Here is a 23,732-nt window from a genome sequence, read left to right on the forward strand (position 1 = left end):
AAAAAAGACAAAGTCACATACAATATTGAGTCTATAATCCAAAGACAAATGTGGTCTTTTTGGAAATTGTCCAAGAATTACATACTTTTATTTAGTTTCTTTTCCCCCCTAAGAGGAGTTTGTGCCAGGCAGACATGGTCTTAATGTAGATAAATAAAGGTTTAAAATTACTCAAATTGAAATAATCTGTTCTTCAGAATAAATTGTAGGTAGAAGGCAGGGATTTCCTTCCTGAAGTGTTTTTGGAACTCTTACACATTCTGACTCCAAATATAACTTTTTCTTGGTTCTTTTTGGATTTCCCCATTGCTATATGAGCTTCTAGATTGAAATAATATATATCTACATATCTTATAATATTATTAAGCCATATAATTTAGTAATGTTCAGAATTTGCATAGTCATTATTTTACTTCTATTTCCTGGTTTATGAGAATTTAATCTGATTCATATATTATAGGCCAAAAGTGTAAATAGCCTTTTCATTTAGTGTGATATACACCATACACATACACACACACACACACACACACTTTAGAGTGGCTTTACAGCTTTGTTTTAATAGCTTTACATTACAGGATAATTAACTTTAGTAAAATGAGCCAAATTTTCTTTTCTTACATGAAAAAAATAACACATAGATAAAATATGTGACTACTTCAATCTACCCTTGTGTTAACTGTATTTTCTTAAAGTATATTGCTAACTATAGGAATTTTTTTTTTTTAAGATTTTATTTATTTATTTGAGAGAGAGAATGAGAGAGAGAGAGAGAGTGAGAGAGCACATGAGAGGGGGCAGGGTCAGAGGGAGAAGCAGACTCCCTGCTGAGCAGGGAGCCCCATGTGGGACTCGATCCCGGGACTCCAGGATCATGACCTGAGCCGAAGGCAGTCGCTCAACCAACCGAGCCACCCAGGCGCCCTATAGGAATTTTTTTTAAAAAGAGGACAGTATTTCCATGGTTCAAATGCTTGAAGTCCCACTTCATAGATTTTCCTCTTTCCTTGATTTAAATCAAATATCTCCAGTGACTTATAGCTTTAGTTTCCTGAAGCTGGAATTGTGACAGATACCTTACAATCCACAGCTGTAAAGGATTAGTAATTTAAAGTAGTAACCTCTAATTTTGTTACAACAAGTCTGCCAATTTTTCTGTAAGATTTAAGTGTTTCATTCATTGGACTAATATATCTCCACAAAGAAGAATGCCTCAGGCCTCAACACTTTGGCTGTGTATTTAGAGAGCTTATTAGGAAAGAAATCATCTGCCTGGAGAGAGCAGTCAAAATGTGTCTTCCACTTTGTGCAACAATATGAGCAACGCCTTTTGTTGTCAGGGTAACTGCTTGCCTCTACAGTCTCTTCAACATGACATATTTCATTGGTGCCTCTAGCTCATAGGCCTATCTGTCTAGTGAGCTAACCAAAGGGGCAATGAGAGTTTTATATTTTCTTCTTCTTTTGAATCTGATGTGTCTGTTTGTTTTGTTTTGTTTTTCACCTCTTTAGAAGCAAATGGCTTAGCTTTCCTGTTTTCTGTTGTCCCATGTCAGACTCCATTCCTCTCCCAGAACCTGTTTATTTTACTGTGTTTGCCCACTTCTTGTATTCACCTGTTTGATTTTGAACCTCTCCACAAATTGTTTTTTCTATTATATCAAGATCCAACAGGAATTTCCACCTTTCACTCCCCCGCCAACATCCATTTAATACTAGAGTCCCTTTTATATGCTAATACTATTCACAATCCTGGTCAAACTGTGGGCAGTAGAGAGGGATTATTTCATTCCTATGGAACTCATTATAAAGGATGATTTCCTAATTTGGCCATAGTTTCCTTGACAATAGGAGCATCCTGTTGCTTTCTTGTTATTGTTCTTTTTCTGTTCAGTTCCTCTCTCTTCAGTGTTGAGAATCATTGAGCATTCAGTATGTTGTGAAATCAGTGAAGATGAACATCTGGGAACATCTTCACCCTGATGCCATTATTCTCTGAGAATCATCTTGCCACCAATGATTTATGACCATAGGTTGAATTTATTGGGTGTGATGTCCTTTACCCCATATTCTAACTACTTTAGTTGATACTGGAATGACATTAGGGATTCCTTGATCAGGGAACCAGAGAATAAATGTATAGATTTAAATGACTCCATCAGTATCTCTTTGTGATTAGCATTGGAAAGTAACATTTTTCCCTTCCCCTAAGCCATATTTTCTACCCTAGTAATGTGACATAAATTTGATTTATCCTTCTAGAATTTGCCATTAGTAGAATCTTCACCAGTCTGCTTACCTGATCACTTAATCAAACTTCTGAATGTTCTATGAAAATAAAGAATTCGGGTTTTTAATTGTCTGCAGTCCAGGTGTAGACGTATAGATTGGAAAGATAATCAGACTTTTTTTTTTAGAAAAAATAATGAGTAAAACAAAATGAAAATCCTAAATTCAAAAAAGTGGAACTTTGCATGGAATGTGTCCTATTTTAGCAAGGATACTCTTAGGATAGGAAATCGTGTATATATTTACATCTGATAAAGGGAAACTAGATATTTTTCTATGCTCATGCTAGATAACCAATATTTTTTTTGCATGCTGAGGGTTTGCTTCACTAGTGTTAGAAAATGATAAATATGCTCCAACAGACCCTAAACAGCTTATAATGGTTATTTTCTTCATTGTCTGTCATATTTATAAATTTATGACTTACCGTGACATATCCGTGCCATTTGTTCATATATTTACTTTTAGACGCTGCCAAAACAGGAAAAAAATTACAGTTAATTTAAATGATACTGGAACATTTGAAAATAATCTTGTGGTTTGGCTAGGACAAATATTTATATTCTACCCACCTGTGACTATTATTTATACTGTTTCTAAAGCATATTGTATTGCAGAATGCTTTTCATTAAACATCACTGAGCTATCACTGGGTAGATAGATAGTATTTATTGTTAGAGTTGAGGAATGTGTTACTATAAATTTCATAATTTCAGTTTTTAAATCAATAGGTGAAAAGACTGATAATAAAGGTTGTTAGAAATTTCTATGGGTTCTGTGTTTAGTTCAGGCCATATTTTCCTTCCTTGAGAGCCCAGTAATCCCACAGCAGACAGTGGCTTGCAATTCCTGTTTATTGATATCTCATGTTTCTTTTTTTGAGTTTAGTTTCTCTTCTTTTAATCCAAGTCCACTCACTCCTTCAATAGAATTTGTTCACTAGTAATTCACACAAGAAACTATCATGTGTTAAAAACCCATATTTCCACTGGTTGCCAGGTCTTAATGATGTTCTTACACATTGACCACATGTCTAGTTATAATCACCTTCAAATAATTGTTTCCATTCTTGATATAATACCCCTGGGAATCCTTTCTCACTTTTGGTTATGCACAATAAACCTGACTATGTCAAATTAATTATGACACTATTTCCTACTGGAAGTGATCAAATTAATTGAAGGGCACAGAGCATACATTATTTTCCTTGCTGTCTATTTGCAAAGAACTCCCTTACTTTTCTGTCTCACAATAATTCAATAATACAATATAAAGCAGAAAATCCAAGCTAGTAAATTTAATATAAATGACAGATATTGTAACTTTCCTTAAAATATGTTTGAATACAGTATCTCTCTAAATGTGTCCATCTGTACTAATACTTTTTTCAATTTTTAAATCAAATTATATATGGTGAGGATGCAGAACAACTGGGACTTCCTTAAATTGCTGAAAAGAGTGTATATTTGTACAAACTCTGAAAAAAAAAATGCTAGCAGTATCTATCCAAGCTAAGTATATGTATACCTTAAGACTCAACAATTCTATTCCTTGCTAAATACTCAATAGAAATGAATGTTTGTGTCCACCAAAAGGCGTGTACAAGAACATTCATGACTTTGGTTTAGTGGCCTAAAATTACAAATAATCCAAATGGATATCATCAGTAAAATGGTGAAAAATTGTGGCATATTCATAAAATGAAATACTACCCATCAATAAAAAAGTATTAGTAACTGGCATGTACAACAATATGAATGAATTTCATAGATACAATGTTGAGTAAAAGAAGTCAGGAATAGAATAGTATGATACTATTTATATGAATTTGTTTATTCTATTTTGTTAGACATCGGAATTATGGTTAATCTCGAGGAATACTGACTAGGAGAAGTTATAGGTGAAGCTTCTATAATTCTAGAAATATTCTAGCAGGGTGGTGGTTATACAAAGACAGTGCTAGGTTAAACTCCAATGAGTTGTGCACTTAAAATTTGTGAAATTAATAATACCTATAAAAATTAAGAATAAAATGGAGCATTTTTGATATTTAAAAAACCTGTGTAACAATTAACACCTGACCATGTTGATATTATTCCCATAAAATATCAATGTATACAGACCTCCCCTCTACCGCTTTGCTTTTGAAAATACTGTGGTGTTGTTTTGTTTTCTTTTAGTGTCCTGAATTTAAAAGGCCCAGGGACATTGCAGTTGACTGGGTTGCTGGAAATATTTATTGGACTGATCATTCTAGAATGCACTGGTTCAGTTACTACACCACTCACTGGACCAGTCTGAGGTACTCTATCAACGTGGGGCAGCTGAATGGCCCCAACTGCACCAGACTCTTAACAAACATGGCTGGAGAACCCTATGCTATTGCTGTAAATCCTAAAAGAGGGTAGGTTAATGAGCTGGCTATTTATATTTCTTGATATGCATATCCATTTTTAGATATTTTTCCCACCTGTGCTCTGTAGTTTTCTTTCTATAATAAGTGTTCAACATATAATAGATTCACAAGACTTCTAAACCCCCTCTACTTCTATACAAAAGCATGTCCTTTTCACACCAAATGGTGACACAATATATATGTTTTCCTGAAAGGCTGCTACATTATACATTCTATGTATGTATGTGTATGTGTCTTATATGGACATTGCAATGAACGCATAACCTGTATTGTTAACCTAAGATTGAACTTTCAAGACATTAACCATAATATTGAACATATGAAGTGTAGAGTATTAGTATTTTGGCTATCTGTGATAATAAAAGATGTAGGTGTATGTATGAACAAATTTAAACAATTTTAACACAAATCTTTCCTTTCCTTTGCTTGAATTGTTCCTTTTTTACTCTTACTTTTTCATTTATAGGCAAGGACCAAAAAGGAAAATAGAGAAATGTTAAATAAAACTCCTAATCACCCACCCTTATTGGAGGTTCCCAGTCTGTAGGTTTAGAGTAGGATCCAGGAATCTGCTTTTTCAGGGACTCTGGGGTGATTCTGATGCACACAGTCTGAAGAGAAACTGTTTTGGGGAGCAAGCTGAGTTATAACAGCACTATCTGCAAGCTAACCAACTTGACCTGTCTCGTCAGGATGATGTACTGGACTGTCGTTGGGGACCACTCCCACATAGAAGAAGCAGGAATGGACGGTACTTTGAGAAGGATTTTAGTACAAAAGAATTTGCAAAGACCCACAGGTATGATGTATTTCTGACACAGTCTAGAATGTGGAGCAATATGATCAACATATTAGCGTTACAATTCTTTCTAGGTTTGTTGGCAATATAATCATTTTTACAAGCAGATAAAATAATTTATAGTATGACTTTATGAAAGTCATTAACATTTCATGTTGTATTTTTCCAACTTAAAAATCAAGGGCTTATCATACTGCCAGTGATATTATGGGGATATTATTTGAAAATTGCTTAAGTTGCAAGGCCATTTGTAGGATTTCACATGCATGGAATTTTGACAGTTTATAATGTATTAGGGTATTTTTACTTATATATGTTAATGATGCTGGGATAGATGATAATATTCCTACAGGATCATAAACTAAATGGGCAAAGAGGTGGGAAAACAAATAATTTCTGTAAAAGGCAGACGTCATGGTTCCTTGCCCTTTCATTCACAGCTCTTTTTAATTGGGCTTTAATATCCTTCCCAGCTATATCTTCCAAACTACCACCCCAAACTCTCTATACCCCCAGGACTGTTCAGGAGCTTGTGTGTTTTTTTTGTTTTGTTTTGTTCTGTTTTGCCTGCCTGTTTTTTCCCCATTGCATTTGCCTCCCAGGCTCCCCATCTAGAATGCCCTTCTGAATTTTGTGCACCCAGCTGAATCTTACCCACCTTATAAGGTCTAATTCAACAATTCTTCAACAATAAAACATTTTCAGAACTGCAGGAGCCACAAGGATTTCATGCCACACACAACATCCCTGTGCACTATACCCCAAAGGAGAGAATACATTTCTAGAACACATATTATTAAATAATTATGCTTTGTAGTATCTTATGTAGTTGCAATTTTATTTCTATTTGGCACTTACATTCTTATTAACTGTTAATGTGTCGTAGGATTTTCCTTCAACTACATTGTTTTTACTCTTTATGGGAAGGAGCAGTCTTTGGGAATTAGTTCATTTACATAAGTTTGTCTCCAGTCACTGATTTAACGAGTACTAATTGAACACCCACCTGGTATGAGAAATTGTTCCAGATGCTGAAGACAAGTTCTAACTCTAGTGAAGAGATTACCAACTCTCATGAAACTTGCCTTCCTCCAGAGGATAGAATATTTAATATACATCATGTCAATACTAATAAGTGCTATATACAAAAGAATGGGCGCTATGCGGGGGGTAGAATTATGAATAGGATTATCAAAAAAGTCATCTCTAGAAAGGTGATATTTGAGAAGAGAACATCATAGAGGTGGCAATCTATGTGAATATGTGAGCAAAGAGCTTTCCAAACAGAGGAAACAGCATGTTATGAGTTAGGAATGAGCTTAGAATGTGTCAAGAACAGCAAGAATGTTAGTACACCTAGGAATATATTAGCAACTCAGGAAAATGGGAGAAGTGAGGGTGCCCAGGTGGCTAGGCGTAGATCATCTGGGACATCAAACACACTGTTAAGGAATGAATTTTATTCTCCTTTAAGAGGAGGGAGACATGGGAGGCAACTGAAGAGGCAAGTGGCATAATATGCTCAAACATTATTTTCATTTTTTAAAGAACTTTAACTTTTTATTTTTTTAATTTTTAATTAATTCTGGACCTACAGAAAAGTTGCAAAATTAATTTTTTAATTATTATGTTATGTTAATCACCTACAATTAATTTTTTAAAAAGATTAACAACTTACATGATGTTAACTTACATAATCACAGTATATGTAACATAATTTTCATTTTAAAGAAGGATTCTGGCAGCAATTTATAGAATTGCCTGTCAGAAGGTTCTTAGGAAAGCCTGAGACAGGAATTCTTGTAAAGGTTATTTATGAGGGGAGTGTTATTCAGGAGAAACCTGTAAAAGATGGAGAGAGAAAGGGAAAGATGCCAGAAAGACTGTGTCTCAGGTAAACTCTCATTTTGGCTTGAGCCACAGGGGATGTGCTTTGGAGCATAAATCCCATGGCAGGAAAGGGGTCCTGTTTTATATGCTCCATCAGTCATTGGTTGACCTTTGGGCTCTAACTTCCCAATCGAGGCTGCTGCAGTCAGTTGAGGACAATTCTCTGGGGAAGGAGGGCAAGTATGATTCCTTAGCTCTGAACAAGCAGGTAGTAGATAGGTATTTGGTATTCTCGCCAAGACTGGAAAACTGTGTGAAAGGTGTCACTTGAACAAGTACTTGAAGGATAGGTAGGCATCTGAAAGGTGGGCAGATAACCTATCATGGTGTAGATGTTATAAAGGTGTTCTTTGAAGTCAAATATACCTGGTTTTGAATCCCAAGGGATTACTTACTAGCTATGAGATCTCAGAAAGGAACTTATTATTTTCAAACTTTGATTTTTATCATTAGCAAACCAAGGGATAATAATAACTAACTTAAGATATTGTTGTATATATTAAATGACATAGCACTCTGAGCCAGGGGCTGCAATGTAAAGCTACATGGCACGTTCTATGATATTAGGAATCATGACACACCTAGAAGGGGACAGGATAGGTAATGTAACATGAACTGAGAATAGAGAACTTTGCATACCAAGGTGTTTTTACATGATTTCTTGGTCAGTAATGAACCACTGTACAATTTTTTTTTTTAAGATTTTATTTATTTATTTGAGAGAGAGAGAATGAGAGAGAGAGCACATGAGAGGGGGGAGGGTCAGAGGGAGAAGCAGACTCCCTGCCGAGCAGGGAGCCCGATGTGGGACTCGATCCAGGGACTCCAGGATCATGACCTGAGCCGAAGGCAGTCGCTCAACCAACTGAGCCACCCAGGCGCCCACCACTGTACAATTTTGATTCAAGGGGTGTTGTGAATAAGGTAGGTCTCCAGGCTTATTGCTTTGGTAGCATTGTGCCAATGAAATAAACAGATACAGAGCTAAGAGACCAGCTAACAATCCATTGTATGGTCCTGACAAGAGCAGAGAATAACATAACTAGAATAGTAACAGCGGAAAAGGGGAGAATGTATATGGGAGGCAAGGCAGAGTTAGCACGGTGGAATTTATCAAACGCATATGAGAATAATGGAAGAGTTAAGAAATGTGTCAAAGAGGGATAAAAAGTCAATAAATCTAACCATTCATATAATTATCTTATTTCCTTCATTTATCCATCCCTCCTTTCATTAAAAAATATTGGATGCTCACTATATGCCAGGTACTATTGGTCATCAGAAGTATGGATCCCTGTACTCACAGAGCTTAAATTCTAATGTGGGGGACCATAAAAAGAAAAAACAAAGAAGTGTGTTTGTATGTGTGTGTGTGCATGCACAAGTGCTTGTGTGTGTAAATGGCTCTGATAGAGAGGAGTGGGTGCAGCAGGCAGCAGGTGTCACATTAATTATAGTGGGGAGGGAAGGCTTTTTGAGGTATTGATGGTTAAGGTTAATTGCTAAACTGTGTGAAGACATAGACATGGGGAATGATGGTGCAACACAGAGTAAAGAATGGGACCAAAGGCCCTGAGGTAGAGAAGCCAAAGAGCATGGTAAGCGAATTGGAAACAAATTGGAAAACAGCACGAGACAAGGCTTGGGAAGGTGGGTAGGGGTCAGCCCATGCAGGATCTCAGAGACCATGACAAGTACAATTGCTTTACGTTAAGTAGATAACAGGATCTGATCAGACATCCACAGGGACATGTCAAGAAAGGAGTTGGTGTGAGGCTCTCTACTCCATGTGACTGGGCATGTGTGAGTTTTCTTCTCAGCAACTCTGCTTTGAAAACTTCTGCCTCACTTATAGGCAGTAGACTCTTAAGAGCCATTTATTCACTCTTTCAACAATATTTTCTGTGTGCCTACTATATGTCAGGGATAATTTTAGGCATTTGGAATACAGGAGTGAACACACAGATCCCTCTTCTAGTGGTTATATAGTAAAAATATAATATTTTAAAAAGTAAATTATAAAGTAAGTTATGAGTGTTTTGTGCTATGGAAAAGAGAGTGAAAATAGAGCAGGAAGAAGGGTCAGAAATGGGGGTGCGTGGCTCAGTCAGTTAAGCATCTGCCTTCAACTCAGGTCATGATCCCAGGGTCCTGGGATCAAGCCCCACGTGGGGCTCCCTGCTCAGCGGGGAGCCTGCTTCTCCCTTCTCTCTGCCCCTCCCTCCCCACCCTGCTCATGCTCTTGTGCTCTCGTGCTCTCTATCAAATAAAATCTTAAAAAAAAAAAAGAAGAAGAAGAAGAAGAAGAAGAGATGGTGGAGAGGGTTTGCCATGTGACATTATTAGGTATGGAGAGTAGAACCTTGAGAAGGTGCACTTGAGCAGACTGTGTGGTGCTGTCGGTCACAGGCAAATGTTGCAGGTGTGGATGAGAGCCAGCTGAGTCAGTCAGATGGAGATATCACACAGGTAATTGAAAATTTTAGTTCTTGAGCTTAAAGCTTAGGGTTTAAGCTTAAAGTTTGGGGAATTAGCAAAGAAAGCTGATATTTAAAGCTGCTGGAGTTGTTAAGATGGACAACGGAGGGGAAGACAAAGAGGCTTCTTAGGGTAGAATTTTGTGACATGCTTATATTTAGAAGAGACCCAGTTGGCACTGAAGACTGTAAGGGTGTTTGAGCAGTTGGAACGAAGCAACAGAATTCAGTGTCACAATCGCTGAAGGAAGAGCTTCAACAGAAAGATGTAGACCTTATTGGGTATACTATAGTGACTTCCACGGAGAAAACATAAATTAGCAGAAAGAGCATAAGCCCTCCATTTATATAGGCTTGAGTTAAAACTGAGCAACCTGTATAAACTTTGGAGCATCAAATTTCTTATTTATAAAATATATATGATATATTTACCTTATAGAGAATTTGTAAAAATTTATTTACTTTTTGAAAGATTTTATTTATTTATTTGAGAGAGAGGGATAGAGCACAAGTGGAGGGTCAGAGGGAGAGAGAAGCAGATTCCCCACTAAATGGGGAACCCGACACCCCAGACCCTGGGATCATGACCTGAGCTAAAGACAGATGCTTAAACGACTGAGCCACCCAGGCGGCCCTGTAACAATTAATTTAAATCAGATGTTAAAACTAATATAAATTGATTAACATAATTCCTTTAATATCTAACAGGCTAAGAATAATTGTTAAAAACAATGTGCTATGTACAATGCTAAAGCCTCATATTATTCCATATAATGTCCACCATAACTCCCTAGCACTGATAATTATTTTTATTCACATTTTAAAATGTCATTTAGTATATTTTGTTAATTTGATTCATTTTCTCATTGTATATCAGTTAGAATTCTGCAAGATTTTTAAAAATCCACAAGCCACATATAAAAATCTATTACTTCACTTCATGCCTCCCTGCTTAATAAGTGACTTTCTTAATATTGGAAATGCTGGTTTTGTATTCCTAAGCAGGATTTTATTCCATCAGGCAAAAGATCTCCCAATGTTATCTTTACAGTGATTAATAACTCCTGAGTATTGTCATGCTACATGTTATTGATATAAAAATGAGTCAGGAACAAATCTCATGCAAGCTTTAGGAAATAATAAATAATTTAGATTTCGTAAATAGCATATTACTAGAGCGTGATAATGAACAGCTGGAAATAAGTTAGTCATAGTTCTGCATCTGTATGTATATGTACATATTATATGTAGAGAGACATGTGTACTTATACATATGTATCCTTGAGATATCCTTCTATGGAAGTACATTCATTACTTCTGTCTTCCCAGAAACATGACTTGTTTGTACCTATTTTTTTTCTCTCTTTTTTCTTGGTATATGTTTATAAATAGTTGCCCTGACACCAAGGTTATTATATTGAAATCAGTAACTATAATAACACTTCTGTTTCCCGCCAAGTGTAATATGTTATTCTTTACATTTTGGGTTCATTGGAAATGCTACCTTTCATGAATGAATATGTGCACAGAGATGCTGCACATTTGATTACACTCTGTACTTGAATAGGGTATAGATGATATCTGCAGGAATGAACAGCAATAGGAATAGATGTGAACTTATCTATCCCTTTATGTAACCCCTAAGTATTTCAAGGTTAGAATTGTACTATCCAGCTGAATAGTCAGTCTACCCATTTGCTAGCCTTATGTTTCCTCCCTACCAGCACTGCCATTACATACTTTCCAAAATCATGATGGGAATACGTCGATTCTCTGGGCTTTCATAGCACTCATTATCTCCATAGTTGATACTTCATCATCTACTGCTTTAATGATATAGTAGAACATGAACTCTTTAATGTATATTCTATGTATCCAATAAGACCACAAACAACTTAAATCAAAACCATTACCGGTATTCATATGTACATTGAAGAATATTATAGTGCCCATAATTGGTGTGGGCTTAAGAATAACTATGTACTGAATGAATGAAGAGATGAATGCCCACAATCTTTAACACTCTAACTCATGGTGCGGTTTTATAACTTCTTTTGACAAATGGCACACTTGTTTATTTTATTAGACACTATGTTAAAAACGAAAAGCATAATTTATCTTCTGATTCAGTCAATTGTCTGGTGGTTGAGTAGCATGCTCCATGAGATTAGGAACATGATCTATTTTGTTCTTTGCTACGTACCTAGTACCTTACAGTGTATAGTACAAGGGAAGTGTCTTGTGAATACATTTGGGTTAATGAATGATGTGTCAGGTAAGGACAATTTCCAGTTTCTCTCCAGTAAGAGAGCATGTAAGATTACGAGTTTGATTTAAATAACATATTATTTGATACCTAGAAGCTTACCAAATCCTGGCAATTTCTGAGAGATTAAAGAAGTACACATTGGCCCTGCACCATTTATAATTATTGATTGCAAATTCTTTTTTCCTTAGACAACAAAGGTCTCTAATTAAATGAAATCGATAAAACCCAGAGGATCATAGGGGAAGGGAGGGAAAAATAAAATAAGATGAAATCAGAGAGGGAGACAAACCCTAAGAGACTCTTAACTATAGGAAACAAACTGAGAGCTGCTGGAGGGGAGGTAGGTTGGGTGTGGGGTAACTGGGTGATGGGCCTTAAGGAAGGCATGTGATATAATGAGCACTGGGTGTTATATGCACTGAAATCTATCTCTGAAACTAATAATACACTCTATGTTAACTAATTGAATTTAAATAAAACCAAATTAAAAAAAAGAAAAAAACCTTAGGACTGTTTTGGAACTCCTTGATGCATTTATTTTACTAACACTCAAATAAGGGTGTGTGTGTGTGTGTGTGTGTGTGTGTGTGTGTGTGTGTATGTATAACTTTAGTTTGGAATCTAAGACTGTAGGTAGGCAACCTGTCGCAAAAAAAATACTTTTTTAAAAGATTTTATTTATTTATTTGAGAGAGAGAGGGAAAGCACAGAGGGAGAGTGAAAGGGAGAAGCAGACTCCCCGCTGAGCAGGGAGCCTGAAGTGGGGCTCGATCCCAGGACCCTGAAATCATGATCTGAGTCAAAGGCAGATGCTTAACCAACTAAGCCACCCAGGCACCCCTCAAAAAATACTTCTAACAATTTTTTAAAAATAAATTTGACATAGCGGTAAATACTTTCAGTTTTTGGACCCTTTTTATCACCTTTTAAATCAAGAATAGGGTAGTGCACACTTGCTGGTTAATACTACTTACAAATCTTGGCTTTCCTTTAACACAGAATGTATATAATCTTTTTCTCTATTTCTGAAAATACAGTGATTTTAATTTATTACTCTCTCCAAGTGTTCTCTCTTAAAAACCATATTGGTATTATGGTCATTTCTCATAAGATTTTGCTTTAACATTTTCTTTTTCTTTCCTTCCTTTTCTTTTCTTTTCTTTTCTCTCTCTCTCTTTTTTTTAAGACCATAGTGGAAATTGGAGGACTAGTGGGAGGATCTTGGAAATTTTCAGAGTTCAACTAAAGTGAGATTCAAAAAATCCCTAAAATGTAATAATAGCCTTGATATCATGGGAGATGTTAAATAAATGACAATATGACTAGGGTCATTATTATACATTCCTAAAACTTAGTGAGCCTGTGTCTTTATCTTTTAAAAGCCGTCCAAATTGTGATTCCATAATGCTTGATTAGCACAAATGGCACTTTATTTTAAATTTTCTGTACTTACACAGACTTGGTTCCAAATATGAATCATTCCCAGTTCAGCTAAAAATGACTTTCTTGGGAATTGATTTTTTTTTCCATTTTATTATTGGTACTTTATTAAAGACAAAAAGGAGATGTGATATTTTAAAGATAGAAATGAATTTCTTCTTTCATATAAACTTCACTCTCATCTCTATAACAAGAAAAGTTAGTTGATTCCTTTATTAACTTTTTAATTTAAAAGACTGTCTCTTTTATTAAAGGGCTTAAGGAAAAATCAAAATCATCGATTTGTGGATTTTTTGGAATATAAACTCCACTCATCTGAAAGCTTTGTTATATAATTTTTATCTAGCTGTAATTCCATCCAATAGTAAAATATGTGACCAGAGCTGATAAAGATGGGTATGTCTTAGACAAGCCTAGACTAATAAGGCAATATATGAAACTTTTGAGAACTTTTTTACTGCTGCTGAATCTAAAGCAACAATATTGGTAATGAGACTGTATGACACACCCTTTGTTTTCTTTTAACAAATTTAATATCCAAATGTAAAGACCAATTTTGGAGATAGCTTATTTTAATCTACTTCTTTATTATATTACATCTGTGAAAGAGAAAGGAAAGTGTTTCCAACCCTGCTTAGACAACTGTTTTGAAATATAATGGAGGGCAGCAAGAAACTGGTTCATTTTATGTTTCATGTTACCAGTAATTATACATGAAGAAGCAAAATCATAACTCCCAACATGACTCCAAATAGCAAATTAATCATTGAGCAGAAACTAGTAAAACATGGGCCACTCGTTTTCATTGTTAAGTCATTTTCAGAGACTGAATAATACATCTTTATATTTTACTTGAGGAGCGATTTTTTTATTTAGTTTGATTACATTTGGGCTAGATCTACATACTTAACTAAAAAATGATTCTTAAACGACCTTCACTGTGAGTTGGGTTTTTTTGTGTGTTTTGTTTTTCATTCTGATTGTTATATCCTGGACCCACCTACACAGGAATCCAATTAGCACAAATTCAGAAACACTTCCCAATCAGTTGCCTTGCCATGGAGGTGTTTCTGTTATTTTATTTTATTTTATTTTGTTATGTTAGTCACCATACAGTACATCATTAGTTTTTGATGTAGTGTTCATGATTCATTGCTTGCGTATAACACCCTGTGCTCCATGCAATACGTGCCCTCATTGAATGTTCCAATTGGGAAAGCTATTTAACTTTCAGCTGCCAAAAGTATTTTAATTGCATCATACTGTTTTTATTATGTAATACATCATATATAAAGACTAGCTATGTCACAAAAATTAGACATCTACAGCAGTGAAGACTTACTGTAGAATTCATGTGTTGTAGATCTTACAAGATATCTTTTATGTCAATGATATTTTTGTGAGAAGATACTGTCTAGACTCCAATCACATTATGAAATTAAAAACTAAAAAATTGAATAAGTAGAAAAACATGATTTTTTTTTACCACATCTTATTTTAGCCCATTGTTATTCACTAACAGGTAACTGATGATAAAAAATAAAGACAAGCAGTCCCGGAGAAAATTAATGATTAGAGTGAAAAATTTAAGCACAACTAGAACCTTAATTAAAGAATTTGCCATTCATTCTTCCCTACTATAAACATCAATCTTCAGTCAATTTAGACTTCAGCATGCACACAGGCGGCTCACAACACCATAGTCCAATTCCAAATGGGCGAAAATGTCTTATGAGTAAGCTTTTTATATTCTGAGATATGTACCTTTATGAAGATACTCAAAATATAACTAATTACACTGAATTATTTTAAATAAAGGTTGGATAAATTATTTAAATGATGAATTAATTCTGTATGTACTATAAACATAAAAACTAAAATATCATGGAAAAGTATTTTAGAAAATAGCTACAGTTAAGAGACCAGTAAGTGTGGAGAGGAAGGATATTTAGGGTAGCTTTTCCTATGTGAAGTAAAGTTTTTACCACAGCTTATTAAATTCTATGTAAGCTATAAATATGTATTGCACATAAGGAGTAATTATTTCATTATTTTTCTAATTTTTTACTGTACCATGATGTAGACTGGGTAATTTCTTTGATACTTGAAGAAAAACTATCAATCATAATTATACATTAAGAAGCAGAAACATAATTTTAATTAATTTCAACTTTATTTTTGTTGTTGTTTTTATTTTGTTGTTTATTTTTGTCCTCATGTATTGATATTGCAGGTCTGGCTGTGGATCATTTTAGTGAACGAATATACTGGGCTGACCTTGAGCTTTCTGTTATTGGCAGTGTTCTGTATGATGGCTCTGATTCAGTAATCTCTGTCAGTAGCAAACAAGGTTTGTGAAGTGCTTTTGTTTCATCTTTTAATTATTATTGAGAGTGTTGAGTAATGGTACGTAAGTATAAATATGAAAGCTTCACATTCTGAATTTCCTCAAATTCTTTTTCCTTCCAACTTGTTGCTCTTACTAGAGATTATAATTTTCATTCCTACTAGAATAACGAAAGGCCAGGCCAGAATTTCCTTAGCATAGAACGAACATGGCCCATTGCTTCCCAGATTCAGAAAATATTCATTCTGTTCCTTCTGTAGATATTACATTCTGAGCTGAGCACTTCAAGTAGTCAAGATTAGTGCCTCTGAACACAAGTTTTATTTCAAACTGCAGTGATAGCAAACAGAAATGAATTACTGTATATAATAAAACATCATTGCAACAATTGTACAGCCAAGTGAAAAGCAGTGTGTAAAAATAACTTACCTCTACCTCCAGTGAGTGCAGAGTCTACCTGTGCTCGTCTTCCGTGGTGCCCTTTTGTGTCCCCACCTCTATGCCCATCTCCTGTTTTTTATTCTCAGTCTCTTACCGTCCGTACCTCACACTTGCTTTGCCTGCAACCTCAGTTCTTTCTGCTGAATCTAATTTCTTCCCCTTCGGTGCTTCCTGCCCTTCCCGACCACAACCTCTTCGTTTATTAACCACAAATTCTTTATAATATGTACTTGAAGTTTTTATATTTACATATTATAAATACTGAATATAGCTTTGCTTCTTGTTTTTTAACAGAAGCAGAGGAGTTAAAAGAAAAATAATTAAAGTGAACTTTCATTGTGCCTTTACCCAACGTGTGTTTTTTGTATAATGACCCAAATGGCAAAAAAAAAATTACACATTGCTATAACAATAAAGTTAACCTGTTTCAGATTAAGTACATTGAAGAAACATATATAAATTTAAAAAAAGCACTTTATGTTTTACAATCTCTAGATAATAACTAAACTATAAATGTTATCATTTTGCATGTTATACATTTCAATGTCCAGGGTTAGATTAATTATTCTTATCATAAAAATCTCTTAACATAAGTTATTTCTTAAAATGTGAAAAACGATAGCCTCTATTATTGTTAGCCAAACTAGTCGTATGCAACATTACCATTTGCTAGTTTGTTTTCTTTATCCCATTTCTAAAAGAGACAATGGTAATGCCTTTTTTTCTGTTCTTTTTGTCATTCAGGCCATCTAATTTGATCATTAATTTGATCTAGAACACAAATTCAGAATTTTGTGAACTGCCTGTCTGTGTGCAATGGGTAAATCTGGCCTGTAGCTTTCTTTTGTCTGAAAACTATGCAGCAGATTACTCTGCATACAGTAAGCCCCCAGCAAATGCTTTGTGGTGGTGCAGATGGTTAAAGTGATGATGGAAACGTTTTTTATGTTGTGGGTGATATGTTTAGTATTTCACGTATTCCTACTGCAAAGAAATTAATTCTAACAACTTTACAGCTACAATTAAAAATATTATAATTCTGAAAGTTTTTTTAAACAACAGTGGTAAGACTTTCTACATGATCTCGAATAAACCTGGTTTTAAGTCCGAGCACCTATTTACATTGCAACTTTTATAACTCCACTTTTTAAAAATTCTAGGCTTGTTACATCCACATAGGATTGATGTCTTTGAAGATTATATATATGGAGCAGGATCTAAAAATGGTGTATTTCGAGTACAAAAATTTGGCCATGGTTCAGTAGAATACCTAGCTTTAGATATTGATAAAACAAAAGGTGTTTTGATATCTCATCGCTATAAACAACTAGACTGTAAGTATATTTTATATTGTTTTTGACAAAAGACAGTATTTTAAAGTATTTTAACTATTTCGATGTCTTAATGCTGTGAGTTAAGTAACTTTAATGTTGCTATTACTAGATTTTTTTATCACCAAAGTCAAGATGTAAATCATGCAAAAGTTAATTTTGCATTTGATTGTGTTTTCTTGGAATTAGAATTGACTTGGTTATAAAAAAAAAGTCTCATTCTGTTTTTCAATAAAACCTGTGAGTCTATACATAAACCATGCAAGTATTGAAGTTCATCATTAGCCATTTTGACTCTTGTTACTGATAACAAGTAACAATCATAGCATCAACATTCCATCTTTAAAAGCAACTGAGGAGTACTGTTTTCAAGGGCTATATTTTCTCTGTTTATGATTTTTATTGTTACTTTCCCTACTAGAAAGGAATAAATTATTGATGCAATTCTCTTCAAAGATCTGTTTCAAACACAACTATCAAAAATATTGAAGAACAAAGTAAAAAAACAATGTGCCTGAAATTCTAATGATCTGTCTTTATGTAGGAGTTTACGCTTCAAGAAACTTTAAGATTTATTGATAATTTTTTATGGCAAATAAAAAGAAACTTAACCTCATTTGGTGCAATTTTCTGGAAAGGTAACAATTGATATTTATCCAAATCAGTTTTGGAAGCAGATTAAAACTACAGATAGTCCCCTAGGAACTTCTGGAAATCCTATCCAAACTTTTGTTGCTCTTTACCAATGATCTGACACATTTAGTTCCAAGGTTAATATGAGGACACACTATCATCCTCTAGTTGTGTTTGATTCTTACTCATAGTCAAATATTACCACCTTCATAAAAACTACATAAATAAATAAAACTTTGCCCTGAATATAATAGGTGTTTGAGTGGTGGTTCTAACTGAGTCAAAGCCATTCTCACAGTTACCATTTCACTACCTAGGTGCCATTTCTGTTTCATTCTAAGGACAGATTCACTAAGGAGAGTCGTGGAGCAGTTATGACTGCAGAGGATGCTAATTGGTAGAAATTTAGACAAAAATAAACGTGGCAGACATTTACATGCACACAAACTGCAACCTGATGGAAAGGAAACCATGTTAAATCTAGTTTTTAGAAAAAAAGAGTCCTCTCTTTTGTTTGTGTCTCGAACAGACAAATACATACGGATTTTAAGCCTTTGTAAATATAAGGGGAAGTTGTTTCTGTCTGTTCAACAGTTCTGAAACTACCTAAAATGAGGAGTAGGTCCCCCAAAGACTTCAGTTGGCTTTACTTTTTTTACATAAACCCAAACTCTACTTCGGTATCCCAGACCAACTCTTTTACCAAAAAGAAGTCAGATGGAAGAGTGACAAAGTATATGTTTGAATAATTCCTTCTCTCTTGTGGGAAGTGTAAATCAGTATAAATTTCCTGTTAATGATGGGTGTTGGGTAAGAATTTCTCTTTACCTATAAATGAGAACGGTAACATTGAAATAAGATATACCCAGTAGAGATTTGATATGATTTCTTTTCAATGTTGCTAATGCATCCTTTCACCTTGTTGAATTTTATGTTTCTGAAAACTATTGTACTTACAGTCATGCATTTCTTTGTTTCCTTTTGTTTTAATCAGTGCCCAATCCATGCTTGGACTTAGTATGTGAATTCCTGTGTTTGCTGAATCCTTTTGGAGCCACCTGTGTGTGCCCAGAAGGCAAATATTTGATTAATGGTACTTGCAGTGATGACAGCCTATTAGGTAGGTAAACGTCATTATTCTGTAAATAATGAATTAATTTGTATGATAAATTTTCACACCTCTTGAAACTGAACAGAATTAGCTACACAATCGTCAATACAGTTGCCTTGATATCATTGGTTTTTGAATGTCTGCATAAACTATTCTCTCTGATGATGACTTCCTAACTGATTTATTCTACATTTATTCACAGAGCTGCACTGAACATTTACTATGCATTTAAGACTAGATTAAGACCTTTGAAGTCACACACCAAATCAAGATACTTTTATATAGCTCTTTATCAGTGAAGATAATGGTATTTCTGAGGATGCCATTTCCTTACATGTTTAAACCCAACCTTAAAATCCCTTATTCATTCATCAAGTTCATAGTGAACAACTTTCTTGCACCAAATACTAGTTTCGAGACTGAGGATAAGGGGCTCCTGGGTGGCTTGCTTAAGTTGGTTAAGCGGCTGCCTTCAGCTCAGGTCATGATCCCAGGGTCCTGGGATCCAGCCCCGCATTGGGCTCCCTGCTCAGCGGAGAGCCTGCTTCTCCCTCTCTCTCTGCCTACCACTCTGCCTATTTGTGCTCTCTCTCTGTCAAATAAATAAATAAATAAAATCTTTTTTTTAAAAAAAGAAATAAACAGGATAAGAAACTAAGTTGTACTTTCTTCTGCATAAAATTTGATTCACAATACATACTACTAAATAAATATTTTAAGGGCTTCTGAGCAAAACGTAGCAGTAATTTAGAAGCTAAGGACTAATTTAGAAACAAAACTGACAAGATTGCTTCACTCGTAGAGCTCATATTTTAGAAGATACATTAACATTGAACAAACATTTAAAAAAGTAAAACGTTATTTCAGATGCTTATTATAAGTATTAAATAGCAGAAAGTCAAAAAATAAAATAATGAAAATCAAAAACCAAAATAGTACAATGAGAAAAGACAAAAAAGAGACATCTCTCAATTATCCAGGTAGACTGATGAGAAGTTCCCTCATAATCAAGACATTAGCCATAATGGAAAAACAAATTACTATTAAGCGAAAATAAAATCAGCACTTACTAAATTTTATGACACAGACAAAAACACAGTGCTGTAAAATCCCTTGAGGATCACAACATTTTTCCAGTGAGATACACTTAGGATCTCTTCACAGCAGGACTTTCTACCTGTTGTATTTTTCTCTGTTAGAATGAACTCCTCACATGAAGACTGTGTCTTTGCCCTCAGTCAGCCTCTCCACCCCCTTATCATTTTCTCATTGTTCTCTACTGGAGTTATAGGCAATCTGAAGACTTCTACCTTTCCAAGACTCTAGGTGTCTAAAACTATCATAGCTCCTTCATTTAATATATATTCTTTAAGCATTGGATATGCAAAGCTGAAAAGTTTGCAAAGATGATATGATGAATGACATAAACACCAATAGATATTTGTGTGGATAGTGATACATGGCCCAGAAGAGACAAGAGTTAAAACCATTAGAAGAATTCAGATGATCATCCAATTAGAGAATTGATTACAATTTTCTATAGAATATGACCCTAGGACAAGGTCTGCCAAAACAGAGGGGATTCAGATTAAGTGGGAATGAGGGATCAGAACCCTGAGACAGAGGAACTGAAAAGGTGTGAAAATAAGGCATGTAAAGAAAATAGTGAGTCATTTATTTGAGTTAGTCTGTGGCATGTGTGAAACAGTGTTGGGGGTGACGAGGTTAGAAATTTCTTAACAGAGAGCTAATTGTGAATCATGATTGGTATTTGGGATGAGTCCTTTAGTGCCAGTTCTTGAAAAGGTAGCTCTCACTGGCACTAGAATGCACCCTTTCTCTTTATTGATTATCTTTCCAACCAGAGTAGCTGTGATCTCAACTGTGATGATCAAATAGGAGAATTAAATGGACATTTTCAAATGTTATTAGGCACATTTTTTACTAGCTGCTCTGACATGTTCATGTAGGTAAACTATGTTTGGCCACATATTCTCCTTAACCTCTCAGAAAGAGATTCTTTAAAATAACAGTCTTTCCCTGTAGAAGATATGCCACATTTTTATTAGTTCCACACACACTCATAACCAGTGATCTCCCAGGTGCCCCTCTGCCCCTATGTACTGTGTCTACTTATACTATTGTTTGGGTGGGAGAGACCCCTGAGAGAGAGATGAGAACTCTGCACAGAAGTATTCTACTAATGCCACCAATGTGACTTTTCCATTGACTCTGATGTTGTCAGTGTTGTTTTTATGGTCAAGTTGCCTACAGTTTTTGTTGTTTTTGCATTATAACCAGACATTAATATCTCTTCTACATAACTCTCCCTTTTTTCTTCTTTGCTTAGTGTAAATGATTTATCTAAAACTCAGATTAATTTATCCCATAATCCCAGCAAATACACAGGAAGAAGTTGGCCTGGGGTGGATCTGAGGCAGAGTTTTGGTTTAGGCCAAGATCTATCAATTAACTAATTTGGCCCTGTCCTCCCTTAGTCTCAGTTTCTTTTGTGTAAAATTAGATTAACAATAAATATCACTACTACTTGTAATAATAATAATAAATATTTTGAAGGCTTATGAACAAGACATAATGTAAGTATATGTATATTATTGTATTTAATTCCCCCAAATCCCCAATAATATGATCATTGCCCCCGTTTTCTCGGATTAGAAAATTGAAGCAAGGCTCAATTGATTGTCTAACATTACTTAATAATGGTGGTCCCCCAAGGTGAACCTAGGCATTCTACACTCTTCACCATCCCCTAGTACAGCCCAGTGCCTCTATAGCGCCCGCATCACCCACGTCCAGAGTCACTGAAAAGAGCAGAAATGACATAGATAAACTGCCTAGCACAATGATTTGCAAAAAGTAGACACACAGCACTGTAAGATAAATCTATCATTAAGTAAGCCAGCAAATGAAATAGTTTTTTTGCTATATTAATTCATCAAATTTTATAGTTTTATGTTTGAAATGAGAAAGCATTTTTTTCTAAGTGTACACTTATCCGAGATCTAAAACTTTTTTTTTAATTTAAATTCAATTAGCCAACATCATAATGTTCAATGATACATTAGTTGCATATAACACTCAATGCTCATCACATCACGTGCCCTCCTTAAACTCTGTGAGAAATTTCAGTTTTACTATTTCAGATTTGACTGGAAGGCATGATTATAGAAACCTCCTAAAAGTTCATTTTTTTTAATTTAAAAGAAAGTCTTATATTTTAAATAATCAGAGTGTTAAAAAATATTCACATTGGCCACTATGCATATGAGCCTTGGTAGCAGACAATTTGGACCACCTCAGTGAGGAATATAAATAAATAGATTTCAGAATTACTGATTGGTGTAGATAAATGCCAATTATTTTTTTCCTGACATTAACATTTGATATAGCCAAGTTTTTCTGCTCTTTATAATTACTTGCCTTTCTCTAGCTGCTATTGTTAAATGATGAGACACTGAATATTTTTAATCTTCATGTAAGAAATTTGAAATTCAAATGTTACTCATTCTTGGAGAAGTATTCACCTGCTCTTTCCTATAGTTGATTATAATTGCTGGAACTTGGCTTCTGGGGGTGATTTAGTTATTGACAAAAGCAGCCTTCCTTTTCATTATAGAACTATTACAGTTAGGTTTTGAAACTCCACTTCCATTTCATCAAGCAGTGTTATATTTTAAAATTTCTGGTGCCTGATGAGGCACATTACGGAAGTGCACGTGTCCTGACACGTAGAGATTTTGAATATCTATGTAGTTTACATAGAACATTTACAGATGAAAATGAACTCCCCCACAATAATCTTAACTGTGATCATAATGCCTTAAATATTTATCTTCACTGTTTACATTCACAACTCCAATCAGGGATATTTTATGCTGAATGAATTAGAAATGCTTGGTTGAATTTTAAACTAAGGCAGTATATATTTCCATTCTAGATCTTTCTTGAGAATTCAACCTCTGTGTTCAACTCTTTGCTTTGCAATGAGGCAAGTCTCAGAATTGCCTGGTACTGCTGATAAATAGTCTCTATTTATGATAGTGGATGTGATATTTGAGTCATTTTTTTTTTTTTATTTGAAGTCACTGAGGCTCTTTAAAGTGCTCTTGTGATTATTGCAGTGATATATTAAAGCTTCTGCTATTTTGGGGCCAATGGATCTTGAATAAAGAATACAGGCTGTTTTGATTTTACCTTACTTTGATATAAAAGAGGCATGGCTTTAGTAGAAGGCATATTCTAGAACAGAATGCTTCTTACAATATTCT

The 23,732-nt window shown here is 34.8% G+C and overlaps 1 protein-coding gene across 8 annotated transcripts in view; it reads left to right on the top strand.

The window, feature by feature from the left end:
• The window catches only part of LRP1B (LDL receptor related protein 1B), a 1,853,519-nt gene that overhangs the window by 1,751,899 nt on the left and 77,888 nt on the right, over positions 1-23,732 (top strand). For all 8 annotated transcript variants that reach the window (XM_032387847.1, XM_032388632.1, XM_032390176.1 and 5 more), the window contains 5 exons: positions 4,470-4,693; positions 5,398-5,504; positions 15,814-15,930; positions 17,529-17,702; positions 19,327-19,452. In XM_032387847.1, coding sequence (XP_032243738.1) covers positions 4,470-4,693; positions 5,398-5,504; positions 15,814-15,930; positions 17,529-17,702; positions 19,327-19,452 — 748 coding nt within the window. The remainder of the gene's footprint in view (positions 1-4,469; positions 4,694-5,397; positions 5,505-15,813; positions 15,931-17,528; positions 17,703-19,326; positions 19,453-23,732) is intronic.

Source organism: Phoca vitulina, unplaced genomic scaffold, assembly GCF_004348235.1.
Source record: "Phoca vitulina isolate PV1807 unplaced genomic scaffold, GSC_HSeal_1.0 scaffold1, whole genome shotgun sequence".
NCBI classification, from domain to species: Eukaryota; Metazoa; Chordata; class Mammalia; order Carnivora; family Phocidae; genus Phoca; species Phoca vitulina.